Source organism: Myodes glareolus, chromosome 6, assembly GCF_982192425.1.
Source record: "Myodes glareolus chromosome 6, mMyoGla1.1, whole genome shotgun sequence".
NCBI lineage: Eukaryota > Metazoa > Chordata > Mammalia > Rodentia > Cricetidae > Myodes > Myodes glareolus.
The window spans coordinates 103611000-103625137 of NC_142031.1; the positions used below are offsets into that span (position 1 = coordinate 103611000).

General features: G+C 37.7%; 1 protein-coding gene across 1 annotated transcript; it reads left to right on the top strand.

Annotated features, from left to right (window-relative positions):
• Window positions 1-5654: 5654 nt before the first annotated feature.
• LOC148121928 (vomeronasal type-1 receptor 100-like) lies at window positions 5655-6572 on the top strand. Its single transcript, XM_087906736.1, has one exon. The coding sequence runs from the start codon at window positions 5655-5657 to the stop codon at window positions 6570-6572; it is 918 nt and encodes a 305-aa protein (XP_087762862.1).
• Window positions 6573-14138: the final 7566 nt, after the last annotated feature.

The window sequence follows — 14138 nt, forward strand, 5'->3', positions numbered from 1 at the left end:
GGGGAGAACAGCTCACACACGGGAAAACCAGAGCTCAGCTGTTCCTACTGCACTGTTTTCCTGGAATTAGGAAAGTTCACTTTCCCATTGATGGTAGTACTTTCTAACAACTTCAGTGTCAGAACTTTCCTCTACTGATGACATGAAAATTATTTTTCTAGGGGGATAAGAGCTGATGACATTTCTTCTTTATAACTACCTCTTAGAGTCTCACTGTACATGGTGTTTATCAAAGGCCTGGCTAGGTGAGTGTGTTGGTTTTTCTCTTCATTAATAGTGAGAGTTGTAAGCAGATGATGAGTGAATGTGGATTTTCTGTGATGAAATTATTAGAGAATGCTGTGCATAGCATTTTAATTTTGATCCAAACTGTGTCATAAGCAAGCAAAACAGATGCTTTTAGACATAACTTATCAGTGTAATGATTTGTAAAAGATGTCATTTACTTTGACCTCTGACTATAATATGTGTGACAATAGAAGGTGGGGCTATTGGAGAGGACAGGGCCTAGCTGAAGTGGAGAGGGGGGGAAAGCTAACAGAGTGAGGACAATCAATGGATGTTGTATATTGAATGAAAATGCTATGAAATCTCTCAATTTTCCAATGAATATACACTAGTATATTTGTAAAAAATGACCCCAAGTGGAATATTTTAATGATCATATCTGACTATCTATTTTCCTCTGGGCGTTCTCTAATCATTCTGAGAACATGGTTCCAACTAGTAATGCCAACTGTCTTAGTTTTCCATTCTTATCACAAAACATCTGAAATAACTTAGTGTGTGAAAAACAGAGAAGACACACTTATTGTTTGCAGGAGTACATTAATGATGCTAAACCACATTTAAATAGTGCATTGTATTTGTCATTTTACTACTTTTCTCAAGTCAACTGACCATGCATTTATGTGTATAAAACTTAAGACAAAAATGTACAACAAATATTAAATGACTTAATGTTTATCAGTAAGTTTTTGATATGTTAAGTGTATATATACTTAGGAATTCTGAGAAAAGTTTCAGCTTATATCTTACTAAAACATAGGATAATCTTAAACATTGTATAAATAAGTTTTAAAATTTTTACATATTTTTTATTCTATTGCAGTGATTTCTAAAAAAGTAGATTATTTCTGGGTATCAAAAATATACCTGGAAATATCATCTCACTTATTTATTAAATACTTATAAAATTATCCTTACAAAAATGTAGACCGGAAAAATTTCACTTGAATATTGAGTGTTTTTATTTGAAATAAGTTAATTTAATATTTCAAGTCTTCTAAATTGAAATTTGTAACATTGGTACTGATACAATATTGAATAAGCTTTTCATTAGCAGTGAGAAAGTAATTTTAATTATTGCAGAGAATAAAATTATTTAAAGTCAAAATCCCCAAGGTTTCCTCTAATAGTAATAAAATACAACTGCTCATTAAAATACACATTCATAAAAAATGCCCAGTAAGTTGAAGTTTAGCCGCTGAATGACTGGGGCCAGTGTTATGTTGTTATGTTGCTGCAATATCACTTAATAATGTATACATAGTTTACATGGAAAGTAAAGGCAAGCATGGTGGCACATAGCTCTAATCTCAACACTGAGGGCTAAGGCATGAGCATCGTGAGTTTGACTATTACAGGTCTGAACTACAGGTCGAGACAGCATCCCACAGACACACAGAAATACAACAAAATTACATTGGAAATCAGAAAATGTACAATTTTGTTTAAGGACTAGAACTAACTATGCGAGTAAATGCCACTTAATAACTGGCCACAGATTATGAGTAGCATGAAATCTAACAGTGGAAGCAGAGTTTATGTTTGCAAGCATTACAGAATTTTCAATCTGTATTGCATAATGCATATTAAAATTCTACACTGATGCACTAGGCAGGACCCTCATTGACCTGATCAAGTCACGCAGAAAATAAAGAACAAACTCTCCATTTTCCTTGAAGTTTATTATTTCATGAACATATGTAATATAACTCTTAGTTTAGCATTCAATTGGTGTAAACATATTCATGACAGCAGCCCCAGCACAAAATGTGCTATTGACCTATTCTTAGTCCGTGTAGTCGTTTCAAATACACACACACACACCACACAGACAAACATACCCGCGTGTAAACACAGACAGACACATTTCCAATGAACATTTTCATGTCTTTCCCAGACTTACTCCCTGTGACGTGTGATCAAACTCTGGGCCCCACAGGCTCTGCAGTGACACTGCTGCTGCTGATTCCTCTCAAGGGAACTGGTTCCTAACTGTGAGACTGTAAAGTTCTAGTGAGCGTCTGTGTGCTTCCAGTTGCAGGTGAGTTAAATTCAATTTCACAAATAATAACTTATGCATTTTAATTATGTAAGTGTATCAGGTAATAGTTGTGAATTAATATCTTAATAAAAGCTAGTCACTAGTTATTCCTGCAGGCATCATGTATTTCCTAAAGATTCCCTCATGGAACTAGTTTGTGTGGCTAAGGTCTTCATATTCTTGAGATTTGCGAATAGTTTTTACATTGCTGACAGTGGACAGCACATCAGCCATCACCATGTATCTTGTCATCTAAAAGTCACACAATCACTCCTTGTTCTCTCTGAGCAGTCACACAGCTTTTAGGTCATTACTCACTAAATATGGTAAATCTTAAAATGAAAATGATGCTTTAATTTAGTATGTTTTGATGTTCATGTAATTAAATCACTAAGAGAAATACAAAGATCACCATTAGTCTTAAAACAAGACTGTTCTAAAATCAAGTACTGTGATAATGAAGGGGTAAAGTGATTTTTTTTCTTCTAAGAATGTAGAGCTATGTATCCATTAAGCAGCCCTAGACTTTTACTGTTGCACATCTCCTCAGATAGCTGCTTGCAGACTGCTTGGTCTTTAGGTTTGGGTCAATTAAATCTTGATGGCTTCTGTATATTGTGAAGGTTTATGGCTACACTTTGTGTTTTAGTACTGACAAACTAAACACTGTAATTGAAACTGACAGAAAGCACCCAGCTCTGTAATTTATTTTTCCAAGTAAAACAAATACCATTTCTCATTGTATTTATATGTTAATAATTCAGTTTGTATCAATAGTATATTCGGTTAAATCTCAGTCAGTCAGTTTGAGTTCCACAGAAAGATAACCCATGATCACTTATGAGATGTATGAAGTTCTATAAGTCATAGATATTTACAAGTCATTGCATATGAAATTTATAGGTTTTAGAACATATCTTTGGGATAAGGAAAAAATTTATTATGATCTTTTTCTTCATATTATCATCTTTTTATATTGCATATATTAGATATGCTATATAGATATATTGCAGATGTACAATTAATGAAAATGATTTTACATATATGGTTTGTACATTTTCATTTTGTAAATGGCATTGGACTACCATTCTCTAATTTTGTAGACTGCATCCTGAATTAAGTGCTATCCTGGAACATGTATGTGTTTATTATTCATTACTTACTTATTCATTATCTCTCCTTCTATTTATTTATTTAATATTTACTATTTAGGATTTATTTATTTTATTTTACATATATGAGTTTTGCCTGCATATGTGTCTATGTGCTACTTGCATGCCTGAGTCAGAGAGGGCAATGGATCCCTCAGAACTAGAGTTACAGATGGTTATGAGCCACCACATCATTGCTGCGATGTAACCCATGTCCTTTACAAGAGAAAAAGTGATTTGAACCACTGAGTCATCTTCTAGCTTGTATCTTGAAATTTTAAAAAAGCAAAATACCACTGTGCAGCTACTATGTACATATGTTGGTAGGAGAATCAGATGTTTGGCTCCCGCAATTGAAATGAATTTATTTCTTTACTTGATTGAGCTTTTCAATAGCCAAAAATCATTTAAATATAAAATGTGTGAATTATGGTATCATTTTCATGGGGATATTATAGGTTGGCTCATACACTAACTTTGTCGTTATTTCTACACACATATGTATCCATCCGTCTATATGTGTGGAATATACAGGTTAACTGCACAATATAATTGGGCACTCCTTTTCTCATAAGAGTCTGAGCAAGTGTAGTAGCTTTATATTTCTTTATCACAAAGCCGTTTGAAAGTACTGAGTTATTGTAATTTGACAAAATACAATTTTGGTACCCAGTCCAAATAACTAACACAAACACCAAAGGTAAGACTGTGGATTGAAATTATAATAGTGTCTGTGCATTGATGATGTATGATAATACTAGAACCCTTGTTTTCCACTGCATGGAAAAGACTGTCTTTAAAAAGAAAAAAAAAACAGAAATTCCAAAACAGGATAACTATATGTCATCTTTGGCAAGCTCATGTTTGTTACAATGTGTTGAAAAAAGTGTTTATCTTAGTGTAGCATGTTCTCTCCTGATGGAGACTCCTAGCTCCACATCTGTAGATGTGAATGTGTAGCCTGTAGTAACGACAGATAACAGAACAAACTGGGGCCATGGATAGGACTGGAGCATTAGAGATGAACATATCATTGCCCAAATGATCTCAGGAGGGTAATGAAAAAGGGGACATCATTAGGGAGCAGGAGGACAGAGGTAAATATGTCAGACGGTGGGAGGAAGGTATAGGGGAGTCGCAGATTGCAATTGAGCTCATTGGGAAATTTTAATGGGAAGTTCTTAGGTAAGGTGTAGAGAGATAAATACAGAAGAAGGAGGTAGGTAAAATAACGATATGCATGGCTGAAAAATCATAAGGCAAAAAGACAAAATTCATAAGGAATCCTACTATTAATCATTTTCTCACATGCTTCAATAAAGGAAAAACCAATGTTTGTCTTGATAGCTGGTTCTTTAAACCTGAAGTGAACTGTTCCAAAATCTGATGGATGGGAATTAAACTGGTAGATATTTAAGATCATTTCTAACCATAATTAATGGGTATGCAATTAATAAGATGTGAAAAGTGCAATAAATGGCCTCCAACTGTATCTATGTCTTTAATTCCGGATCCAGGAGATGTAAAATTTCACAGAAAAAGGAACATTACAAAAAGGAAAACATGAACAAAGGGAGACATTTTAATCATTAAAAGAATGGTATTATCATTAAATCACTGTGATTCAATCAAAATTATGATTGAAAACATAAGATAGTTGCAAAATAAAGCATAGTAAAATTATGCAACATGAGACTGACTCACCTCACGCTTTTGGATTTCTTTGGTGAATATTTTCCACATCAATGTAAGTTTTACTCAGTTGTAAAAAGGTGACTGATATTCTGTGCTCATCACTACTGCGTTAGTTGTTAGCTCTAAAATGAGGCATTGTAAATCAATATGATTTGGCTTTTAAGGCACGATCCCTAGGTGAGTAGCAAGGCCACAAACTTGCATTCTGGATAGGATGTGACTGTGAATGCCCTTATCATCTCTAGAATGCTACATACATAGGTAGATACATGGAGAAGTATATAGAAATGTGGGCTATGATATCCAGACTGGAACGTCAAAACTTAAAGAGACAGGTTAATCAAGAATAAGTAGGGACAATTGAATGATGATACAGACACACTAACCAGTGAATCACAAGTCTGTTATATGCTCTATTATTTTTCAGGTATAATGAAGTATGCTTTTAACATGATGTAAGATGATTACAATTTCTACGTATGTCATCATTAAGGAATGTCCTTAATTTCCAAACCGGACTTGGAGTCCTGGCCAATATGTTTCTTCTTTTTTTCTACACTTTCATATTCCTAGGTCACAGACCTAAGCCCACAGACATGATTTCCTGTCAATTGGCCTTCATCCACATAGTGCTGCTCCTCACTGGAACGGATATTTGGCTTACAGACATATTTGAATCACTGAACATTGAAAAGGACTTAAAATGTAAGACAACTTTTTACATAAACAGGGTGATGAGAGGCCTCTCCATCTGTATCACGTGCCTCTTGAGTGTGTTCCAGGCTGTCACTATCAGTCCTAGTTCCTCTTTCTTGGCAAAATTTAAATATAAACTAAAAAAATACATGATTTGTGCATTCTTATTTATTTTGTCTTTCAACTTTTCATTCAGTAGCCACCAGCTTCTCTATTCTGGTGCTTTTACCAATGTGAGTGTGACCAACCAGATGAAGGTCACTAAATTCTGCTCACTCTTCCCCATGAACTACAACATCTGGGCACTGATTTTAACAGTGACAATGTCCAGAGATGTATTTCTTGTAGGAGTTATGCTGACCACATGTGCATACATGGTAATCATCTTGTTTAGACATCAGAGGCAATGCAAGCATCTTCACAGCCTCAACCACCTGAGAGCATCCCCTGAGAAAAGGGCCACCCAGACCATCTTGCTGGTGGTGGTTTGCTTTGTGGTCATGTACTGGGTGGACTTCATCATCTCATCTTCTGCAGTCATGTTGTGGATGTATGATCCAGATATTCTGAGTGTTCAGAAGTTTATCATGAATCTCTATCCCATAATTACTCCTTTGGTACAAATCAGTTCTGATAGTAGAATAATCAATATGATGAAAAGCTTGAGGTCAAAGTCTCACCAGATTTTTTATAAAGGGTAATTCTCCTTTTTAATAAGATTATTTATTTATTTTTATGAGTATTGCATCATCACATATGTATGTATGAATTTCTAATACCTAAAGAGGTCAGCAGAGGCTATTGTTCTTCCTTGAACTGGACTTACAGATGGTTGTAAGGCATCATTCTGGTGCAGGTGTAACTGTTTTTTTCAAAATACTGATTTTTCTTAAATTGTTTAATAGTGCAAGTAACAATTCAATATTCTTCATATTTTAAGTAAAATATGTGGTATTACAAATGTTCAGTCTTGTGACGTTTCTGTTGCCATGTAGTATAGACTCCTTTAAGTTCATTTTGCACCTTAAATTGGTTTTTCCACAGGAATTCTCCTTCTCTTTCCTTTTTAGTTTATATCATAAATATTTTCTGATGCTGAGTTTACTCAAAGGAAACTCCTTTTTGATACTGATGTGCTAAGATTTTATTTTGAGGGGATTGTAATCTACCCTCAGTCTTCAAGGATAATTTAAATATCATATTGTAGCTTTAACTCTCTATCCTAAGTATAGTTTCTCTGCATCACAAAATTAATGTGACTTGAATTTTCCATTTTTAAACAAGGTTAATTATTAGGTTCTATATGAATATTTCATTTGTCTATGTATTTTTACTTCATTTCATTCACACTGATTGAAATGTTGCAGGTAATTAAAAATTGTTATATAGATGTACATTTTGTGCAGTGAGTTATTGTGAATGTACATACGCATGCCTATGTGCTCATATTAAGAAGGTGTGTGCATGTGCACACAGAGGCATGGAGACAACTTTGCCCTTCGATCTTCATGTGCTGTTCACTTTCTATTTAGAGATAACATCTCTCACATACATAGGTCAAGATGAGACACTACTTATTCTTCTATCTCTGTCTCCCCAGCTCCGGCATTAGAATTGTCCACCACTAATACCCCACCACTGAAATTTTGTATTTTCTTTTATAGGTAAATGATTTTTTCATATAATATATTCTGATAAGGGTTTCCTGTTCCCCTTCTCCTCTTAGTTTCTCCTCTCTCTCATATGATCCACTCCCCTTCTGTCTCTTCTTTGAAAATATCTAAGCCTTATAATAAAATAAGCAAGTTAAAACAAAAATGAACCAATTAGAATAAAGCAAAGCAAACAGAATAAAAGGAATTCTTTTATTAGAAAAAGCACACGAAACATTTGTTTGTAGAAACACAAGTTCACGTATAAAGATCTCATAGAAACACAAAACTAGAAGATATAATACATGTGCAAAAGACCTGTATATTCCACTGAATTCATTTTGTGTTGACCACCTTTTGTTGGGCATGGAGCATGCCCTTCAGAGTGTTTTTTTCCCCAGTGAAAATCACTTGGTGAAAACTAATGCTTCATTTGTAAGTGACTATGAAATGGAGAGACTTCTGGATTTAAGATGGGGCCCCGCAATCACTTCTCATTTCTGTCCAGGAGATCATATTGTGTAGACATGTGCGTGCTGCTACAGTCTCTAAGTTTATGTGCATGTCCACTGTTCTTTGTTTAACAGCCCTTGTTCCCTTGGTGTCCTCCATTATGCCACTATGGTAGCAGAGTAAATTGTAGGTAGGACACGATTGTAGATGGAAGGTTTGGTAGCTGAAATGCTGTTTACTTTTCTCCTGTTGTAGTGTGCATGTTAACTTATAGTCCCATGAACTCTAATCTGCTTGGGTGAAGGCTTTAGGTAAGCACCAGCTTTAATTCCTCTTGCTCAATTAGTTGTGGAGGTATTGTCTTCAGGACAACAGGTGTTGTCTATGATTTTGTCCAAAGCAAACAATAGCCTTGACCATAGCCTGGATTGTTTTCTGGTTCTCATGGAGCCTCTTTGGTCAACAACTCAATTAGATGTAATGAATACCCAGTACTAGAATCTTCATTAGGTCATGAAATATTTTGATTTGAATTCTGCCCCTCAGTTATTATGTGATTTTACTTCGATTTCTTTCTTATCCGTGTATACTTTAGGAAGTTTCTGGTGTATTTGTAACATGGAAGGCCTGCTTGTTGGGGTTTCTGTCCTGCCCAGTTCCCACAGCCAGTAAGCCCCAAAGGAAATCACACAGAGGTCTCCATAAGCTATAAACTGATTGGCCCATTAGCTTAGGCTTCACATTAACTCTTAAACTTGTATTAACCCATTATTTCTGTATATGTTAGCCACATGGCTAGGTATCTTTTTTTGCAGGGTAGGTCACATCTTGCTTCTTCTGTGATCTGGGAAGGACTGCAGAAAGATCTTTCTTCTTTCCTGAATATTCCTGTTCTCATTGTCCCACCTCTACTTCCTGTCTGATTTTCCCACCTATACCTTCTGCCTGGCTACCAGCCAATCAGAATTTATTTAAAATATAATTGACAGAATACAGACAATTCTCCCATAGCCACTTCTCCCTCTTTTTTTTAAAGCAAAGGAAAATATCGACAGTTAATTTTGGGGGACATATTTCAGGCTACTTCTGACTGGTTGGGGACTGATAATCTTATGGGAACCTAAAGAAAACTTAAAATTATGATCAAGTCCTGACTGGAGTATACTGTGAGGCTTGATCATCTCAGGCAGCATCTTGAATCTGTTCTGGATGAAGAATTCAGACATCTGGGCCATCTGTTCCTACCAGAGATTTCTCATATGATCTTCCTTGATCAAACATGATTTTTCTTAACTCTGAATCCACAGACTCTCATTTCCTGTGGAAACAAAAGCAAAATCTCTTCTCCAAAGTAACATACATTTTGACTTCAATTTTGAAGTCAGGGTATTTTCAAAATACATATCTTGGATTAGTTCAGTGGCATTTATAAACAAATATCTTTTAGCAGCTGTTGCTCCTTCCTCAGCATTCAAACAATTCAAAGAGAGCAAAATAACATACAATATCAAGATTCTCTGTATATTTTTCATATTTATGTGGCTTTATTTTAATATCAATTTCTTTTATTTTTACTTTTTTTTGTTTCCTATGCTACTTTTATTGCTTTTCCCTTAATACAATTGTAACTTTTTTTTTACTTTTTTGTAATTTTATTAAATTATAAAAGTTTCCATTTCCGCCCCTCCTCCCATCACCCTCCCACTCCCTACACTTTCTCTCCTCCTCCCTCTCCATCCCTAAGAGCAGTCACGGTTTCCTGCCCAGTGGGAAGTTCAAGTTCCTCCCGCCTCCCTCCAGGTCCAGGAAGGTGAGTGTCCAGACGGACTGGATCCACAAAATCCAGTATATGCAGAGGAAACAAGTCCCAGTGCCATTGTCAATGGCTTTTCAGAAAGACTCCGGCCAGCCACATTCAGAGAATCCGGCCACATTCAGAGAATCTGGTTGGATTGCGCCCTCATTCAGTCCCAGTCCAAGTGGCCTTGGTAAACTCTCGTTAGATCTGTCCCCTTGAATCAGTGGGTGATCACATCCCTCACAGTCCTTATTTCCTTTTTCATTTTCTTCCTCCTTCCGCTCCTCATTTGGACCTTGGGGGGCTCAGTCCGGTGCTCCAATGTGGGTCTCCATCTGTATCGCCATCCATTGTGGGATGAAGGATCTCTCTGATCTTGCCGTCTTTGCTCACGTTCTCTTTCCTTCTGCTTCTCGTTTGGACCTAGGGAGTTAAGTCCAGTGTTACGATGTGGCTCTCTGTCTCTATCTCCATCCATCGCCAGATGAAGGTTCTATGGTGATAAGCAAAATATTCATCAGTATGGTTATGGGCCAAGGTTCCATGACCTGCAGAGAAGAAGGTATATTCTTTCCTATTTGGGTGGAATGTTCTATAGATATCTGTTAAGTCCAATTGATTCATTACCTCTAGCAATTCTCTTATTTCTCTGTTGAGTTTCTGTTTGATTGATCTGTCCATTGGTGAGAGAGGTGTGTTGAAGTCTCCTACTATTATTGTGTGTGGTTTGATGACTGCCTTGAGTTCTAAAACTTTTTCTTTTATATAAGTGGGTGCTTTTATATTAGGGGTGTAGATATTCAGATTTGAGACTTTCTCCTGATTAATTGTTCCTGTTATGAGTATGAAATGTCCATCTCCATCTCTTCTAATTGATTTTAGTTTGAAGTCAATTTTGTTAGATATTAGAATGGCCACACCAGCTTGCTTCTTAGGTCCATTTGCTTGGAAAACCTTTTCCCAACCCTTTACTCTGAGTAGATGTCTATCCCTGTGGTAGAGGTGTGTTTCTTGTAAACAGCAGAATGTTGGATTCTGTTTTCTTATCCAGTCTCTAAGTCTGTGCCTTTTTATAGATGAGTTGAGTCCATTAATATTAAGTGATATTAATGACCAGTGGTTGTTGATTCCGTTTATTATTTGTGTGTGTGTGTGTGTGTGTGTGTGTGTGTGTGTGTGTGTGTGTAGTAGAGTTTGCGTGTTTCTCTTCTTTGAGTTGTGGTTGTGAAAGGTTGCTAGATGTCTGGGTTATTGTAGGCATTGATGGCAATGTTGGATTCCTTGGGTTGAGATTTTCCTTCTATTACTTTTTGTAGGGCTGGATTTGTGGCTACGAATTGTTTAAATTTATTTTTATCCTGGAATATTTTGTTTTCTCCATTGATAGTGAACGATAGCTTGGCTGGGTATAGTAGTCTGGGTTTGCATCCATGGTCTCTTAGTTTCTGCAGTACCTCTATCCAGGATCTTCTGGCTTTCATGGTTTCCATAGAGAAGTCTGGTGTAGCCTGATAGGTTTACCTTTATAAGTCACTTGACCTTTCTCCTTTGCAGGTCTTAATATTCTTTCTTTAATCTGAATGTTTTGTGTTTTGATTATTATATGGTGAGGGGATGGTTTTTTTTGATCCAGTCTATTCGGCATTCTGTATGCTTCTTGAACCTTCATAGGAATATCGTTGTTTAGATTGGGAAAATTTTCTTCTATAATTTTGTTAAATATATTTTCTGGGCCTTTGATCTGCAGTTCTTATCCTTCTTCAATCCCTATTATTCTTAGATTTGTTTTTTTTATTGTGTCCCAGATTTCCTGAATGTTTTGTGAAGAGAATTTGTTGGATTTGCCGTGTTCTTTGACCAGAGCATTTATTTTCTCTATGGTATCTTCAGAATCTGAGATTCATTCTTCTATCTCTTGTATTCTATTGGTTATGCTTGATTCTGTAGTCTCTGTTCGTTTACCTAGGTTTTCCATATCCAGCCGGTTCTCGTTTTGTGTTTTCTTCATTGCCTCCATTTCAGTTTTCAATTCTTGGACTGTTTCCTTTACTTGTTTGATTGTTTTTTCTTGGTTTCTCAGGGTATCATTCACGGATTTACTTATTTCTTCAAACTTTTTGTTATATTTCTCATTCATTTCTATACTCATTTCTTCAAGCTTTTTCTTATACTTCTCGTCCAATTCTTTAAGGGAGTTATTCATATCCTGTTTAAGGGACTCTATTGCTTTCATAATGGCACTTTTTCCCACTTCATCTGGGTTAGAGTGTTCAAGTCCATCTGTTGTAGGGTCGTTGGGATCTGGTGTTTTCATGTTGTTTTTCAGATTGTTGGAGGAGGTCTTGCCTTGGTGTCTGCCCATCTCTTTGCTCAAATGCTCTCTATTGGAACTTCTGGTAGCGGGTCAGGTTCCCTTGTTGGGCAGGGAGTTCACTGATAGAATGCCTACCTTTCCTCAGGTAGGCTATTGAAGCACAGGCACTCCCTCTTTCTGGAATGTGCCTACAGCGCAGGCCCAGTGTGCAAGGCAGCTGAGCTGGGGAAATTTTATGGCCCCAGTGGGAAGGGAGAAATATAGAAATTTGTAACTGGATGGAAGCTGGGGTGGCATTCGGGAGAGCTTAGTAGGGTGGAACCAGCACTGCAGGTAGACCTGGGAGTCTGTGGGGTTGGGGAATGTCTGAGCTCCTCCTCACCGGGCCACTGCTGCGGGCCTGAAGCAAACTCACCCCTCCAATGGCCCTCTGGATGGAAGCTGGGATGGCTGGCGGGGGCGCTAGCAGGGTGGAGCCAGCAGAGCAGGGTGACCTGGGAGTCTAAGGCGTCGGGGAAAGTCCGAGCTCCTCCTCACCGGGACCCTGCTGGAGGCCCGAAGCAAACTCACCCCTCCAATGGCCCTCTGGATGGAAGCTGGGATGGCTGGCGGGGGCGTTAGCAGGGTGGAGCCAGCAGAGCAGGGTGACCTGGGAGGCTATGGGGTCGGGGAAAGTCCAAGTTCCTCCTCGCCGGGCTCCTGCTGCAGGCCCGAAGCAAACTCACCCCTCTGATGGCCCTCTGGATGGAAGCTGGGATGGCTGGCGGGGGCCTTTTATTTTTACTTTTAACTTTTGGCTTTTTGAGACAGGTTGTCTGTGTATCTTTGTTCTGGAACTCCCTCTGTAGACCAGGCTGTCAGTGAACGCACAGAGATCTACTTACCACTGCCTCCCAAGTACTGGTATTAAAGGTGGGTACCACCACACCTTGAACTCACAGTGATCCATCTACCTTTGGCTCCCAAGTGTTGGCATTAAAGACATGTGCCACCACACCCAAATACTCTCCTTCTTTTTTTATTTTAAGGATTTTAACATTTTTCATTTTTCTCCCAAGCCCGCATATATTTTTTTAACACATACTAAACCATTTAGAGGATTTTTTTTCTTTGAATCTCTCTTTACTGTACATCTCTCTTTTTTTAATACAAGTTTTTACCAAGCAGTATGGGTAAGATTAAAGTCATGGCTTTGATGGCTGTATCCAGCCCATTCCTTAGCTTTCTGAGATTCCAACCTCATAGTGGAGGTACTGGCTGTAGCCATGTTTATTGCCACAATTCTATTGCATTTCAAGGTCCCTGCCAACAAGCAAGCTGTATCAGTGTGCTCACAAACCACACTCAAATGTTCCATAGTCATACAGCCTGCCTGACAGAGTGAGAGTTTGCCCTGACAGGACAGCCCAGAAAGTCAGCATTTTAAAATGATGCAGATTTTTTCCTACTGTGGCTGAAAACAAAAAAGCATGGATCAGCTTTTTACCAACACTATTTAAGTGTTTCATGGCAGGACCTTGTAAAGAGCTGCAGCGTCTTGCAGCTAAAGCTGAGTCAGGAAGCTTCTTTTAAATGAGAGTACTTGATGCAGCAAGTAGAGTAGACCTGAGAATTTGCTGCTACCAAGAAATCATGCATAAAGCTGTTATTTTCTTCCAGAATTTTTTCCCCAGGCTGTCTCAGGTTTTATGTGGATGCAGTTATTCATGTGGGTGCCATTCTGTAACATGGACGGCCTGATTGTTGGGGTTTCTGTCCTGCTCAGTTCTCACAGCTAGCAAGGCCCAAAGAACATCACAGCGAGGTCTCCATAAGGTATAAAACTGCCTGACCCTTTAGCTCAGGCTTCTTATTAGCTCTTTGAACTTATATTAACTCATTATTCATATCTGTGTTAGCCACATGGCTCAGCACCTTTTTAGCAGGGCAGATCATATGTTGCTTCTTCCGTGATATACACATGACTGCAGAAAGAGCTTCCTTCTTCTCAGAATACTCCTGTTCTTATCACCCCACCTCTAATTTCTGTCTGATTGATCCACCTATACTT